This window comes from Agrilus planipennis, unplaced genomic scaffold (genome assembly GCF_000699045.2).
Source record: "Agrilus planipennis isolate EAB-ADULT unplaced genomic scaffold, Apla_2.0 scaffold92, whole genome shotgun sequence".
In the NCBI taxonomy this organism is placed as follows: domain Eukaryota; kingdom Metazoa; phylum Arthropoda; class Insecta; order Coleoptera; family Buprestidae; genus Agrilus; species Agrilus planipennis.
In genome coordinates, this window is record NW_020438900.1 from 152,964 (window position 1) to 156,725 (window position 3,762).

The 3,762-nt window shown below is 32.7% G+C and overlaps 1 protein-coding gene across 1 annotated transcript; it reads right to left on the reverse strand.

Annotated features, from left to right (window-relative positions):
* Window positions 1-299: 299 nt before the first annotated feature.
* LOC112904070 lies at window positions 300-2,495 on the reverse strand. Its single transcript, XM_025973275.1, has 2 exons — window positions 966-2,495; window positions 300-880 (listed from the first exon to the last, which is right to left on the reverse strand). Exons 1-2 carry the CDS (start codon window positions 1,807-1,809, stop codon window positions 300-302), a joined length of 1,425 nt encoding a protein of 474 aa, XP_025829060.1. The 5' UTR covers window positions 1,810-2,495.
* Between the last annotated feature and the right edge of the window lie 1,267 nt (window positions 2,496-3,762).

Below are 3,762 nucleotides of genomic sequence, written 5' to 3' on the forward strand. Positions count from 1 at the left end.
CGCGGTAGGTGGCGCGGTGGTTCCCTTTGCAATTGGCACAAGAAGGATTAGCATCCTTCTTGTCCTTGGACTTGCACTCGGCAGTGATGTGGTTACGGCCGCAGAAAGTGCAGACCCAGGCTGCGTGACAGTAGTTGGCTGTAAGGCAAAACTTCATACAGCGGCGGCATTGGGGAACATCCTTTGTTGCCTTTTTCGGCTCAACTTTGATGTTGAGGCCGCAGAGTTTACCAAGGTCGAATATTGCCTTTGAGTTTGAGGCGGTCTTATCAAGACGGACGGAGACAAGTGGCCAGATTTTATTNTTTTAAGCAATCTTCTCGAGAATGAATTTCATAATTTTTGTCTAGCAGATCAGCTGTGCTCTGTAATCTTTTGATAAAATTTTTGACTTGTCTATAGAAATAAACATCGCATGGTTGAACTAAGGGAGTACATTTTGGAGGTATAATTTTAGTTGTACATGTAGGCATTTTCTCTTCATCTTGGAATATTTCATCGTATAATTCTGCTCTTGTTTGTCCTGTCCATGAATCGACTAATAAAAGAAACTTATTCTTCTGAACATATGGCATCAAAGATTTCACCAGAAATTTTTTATAGAGGATAGTGGTCAGTTTTCCTGATTTCGATGATGTGACAACAACATTCCTATATTTTTTTACATATTCCTCCACATGTTGCTTAATTCTTGGCCCGAAATCACCTGTAGGTTCTTGCAAACAAATGAAAACTTGTGGTAGTAATTTTCCAGACAATGTGATGCTATATTGTGCAGTATATGTGTGTGACAACTTATTCATATCCTGTACATTAGCAAAAACTGTCTTACTTCCTTTATCTGTCAGTGTTCTATTGAAATGTGATTGATATTGACATCCTGGAAATAAGTCTTACGATTTATTCTTATTCAATTTAATAATGAAATAGATAGTAATTAGTTTACAAAGGAAAAATTTATATACCTGTTTGATCCGTATTGATAATGAAGTCACTATTAAAGTTGGATATTAATTGTTTTGTTTGAAGACGAAAGGTTTCTGCAGAGGCCAAAATTGTTTCAATGCTATATGTTTCTTTCTCTGACACAAATCTAGTAATTTTCCGTTGACAAATATTGTGTCTTTGTTTGAATTTCGCTACCCACCGGTTCGATGCTTTAAATTGAAGATCAGGAAACTGACTAGCGGCAGCTAAGGCCCATTGCTGCAGATTTCGTGTTGTCACTTGTTTATAATTTCTTCTCATCTCAACAAAGCGGTCATATGTCCAAGAATCGATCACATGAAATTTATCAAATTTTGTTCCACCCTGTTCCACGTCTTTTTCCCATACTTTTAAATGATCCATTCTTTTTAAATGACCACATCCATGTTTTTGTAATGTGTCTAGTTTCCATGTAGGGTGGGCTTTTGCTACATTTAAAACTTTGATTTTATATTCCAGGGTAATAAAATCCGACTTTTTAAATTTTTTTTCATCTGGGACATAGTCATCATGTGAGTCATCTGCAATTGCTTCGAAATTACCTTCTATGCACTCTTCTTGAGCATGAATCAATTCTTCATCACTTATAAACTTCTTTTCACTCAACACATCTAATGTACTATTGTATAACTCTCTACCTATCAACATAGCATCTTCAGATAGTGTATCAGAAGAACTTTCCATAATTAAATCATTTTCGAGAAGTAAGTTTTCATAATACACTACTCCATCTTTTAGCCGTTGCTTCGAAAAATCACTGTGTAAGGAGCTATCAGGAATTTCTTCGACACTGTGTGAACCACTTGCTTCGCTTGATGCCATTGTAAAAATTGTAAAATAATTTTTCGGAGTCAATTTTGCTGCACAAATACGTCTGTTCGTGATAAAATTCAGAAATGAACTGTTGAACAGAGGTGGAATAGATGCGTAGTTCACATTGTAACGGTTAGTGAATAAGATTTAAAGTACTCTTATTATCCCTTTTTTTCTCACTTCAAAGTTTCTACAGTTCATATAGCTCATATATTCCAAGATGAAGAGAAAATGCCTACATGTACAACTAAAATTATACCTCCAAAATGTACTCCCTTAGTTCAACCATGCGATGTTTATTTCTATAGACAAGTCAAAAATTTTATCAAAAGATTACAGAGCACAGCTGATCTGCTAGACAAAAATTATGAAATTCATTCTCGAGAAGATTGCTTAAAAATCCATTCAATTGTTCATCACCAATTATCAGCGCCAATATTTCATCAAATGATACAATATGCCTGGTTTGCTAGTGGACTTTGTGATACAAAAAAATTTTTTACAAATGTAAACCAAGCGTGTTTTTCATTGGACCTTTTGAAAACTCATTGTAATTGTAACAAAACAGCATTTATTTGTTGTTCTTGGTGCAGAAAGAATGTTTGTTTCGAATGTTTTTATCATAATTATCATTCAGGATCATGTACACCTGATTGTTAACATGCTTTTCAATTATAAAGTAATGTATTAATAATTGTATTAATAAATTTGAAATATTCATGAGAATTTGCGTTTTAATCTGTAGTAGCTNATCGAAATTTGTAATAAGCTTTTACAATATTTTTGTTTCTATGGCCTACCTGAAAAGATAGTTATGGACAATGGAACAGAATTTAAAAATGACACGGTAAAGGAATTACTAAAAGCTCACAAAATAGATATACATTTTACTACCCCATTTCACCACGAATCCAACTCATTGATTGAACGGTTTCATTCAACTCTTATAGAACATTTAAGAATACTTAATCAAAAATATCAAAATTACCCTATTGCAAAAATAATGTTATATGCACTTATTGCCTATAATAATACCATACATTCAAGTACACACTTTACACCTTTAGAAGTAACTTTAGGTCATACAAGTTGTAGAGACCCTTCAGTTTTAATAGACGTAACATATTATAGAGACTACGTTGCGAATCATAACGACAAAATAAAACACTTGTATCAGAATATATCCGAAGATTTAAAAAGAAAGAAAACAAAAGTTCTGGAAAAAAGAAATATCAAAGGTGAGACACATCAATTTAAAATTGGTCAAACTGTCTATAAGGTTAATGTTCAACGTGATAAAAAAGAAAATAAATTTAAAGGACCTTACGAAATTATCGAATTATTAGAAAATAATAAAGTAAAGGTTAAAAATAAATCCAATAACAAGACAGAAACTATACACGTAAAAGAATTAAAAATACCTCTTGTTTCAGATACACCTTCTGCTTCGCAGTAGCAGTAACTTCTTCAAATTTTTACAATCTGAATAATAACCCCGGAATTCTACCGCTTAAATTAGGTATAGCACAAAATGTTATCAATCACTGGTCTCTTGTACAAATCTTTGATATTACAAATATGATAAATGAATTCACGGCACTCAAAAATAGTTTCCAAAAACTCAAAACAATAATTGAAAATTCTACGCAACATAAATATGAATTTTATAATTCCTACAATTTAATTACGACATTACAGAACAAAATAAGTACTCAAATATACCAGATTAATCCTGCTTATAATAAAAGAATTAAAAGAGGTTTAGTTAATGGTTTAGGATCAATAATAAAATCTCTTACCGGAAATTTAGACAATGAAGATGCTGAAAGGTATGATAAGGCTATCTCTACTCTCTCAGAAAATCAAAAGTCAATTCAAAACCTAATGAGTAGTCAAGTGACGCTCCTTCAAAACTCTATTCAAGCATTTAAAGATATTACACTGAATTTGACGCATGACCAA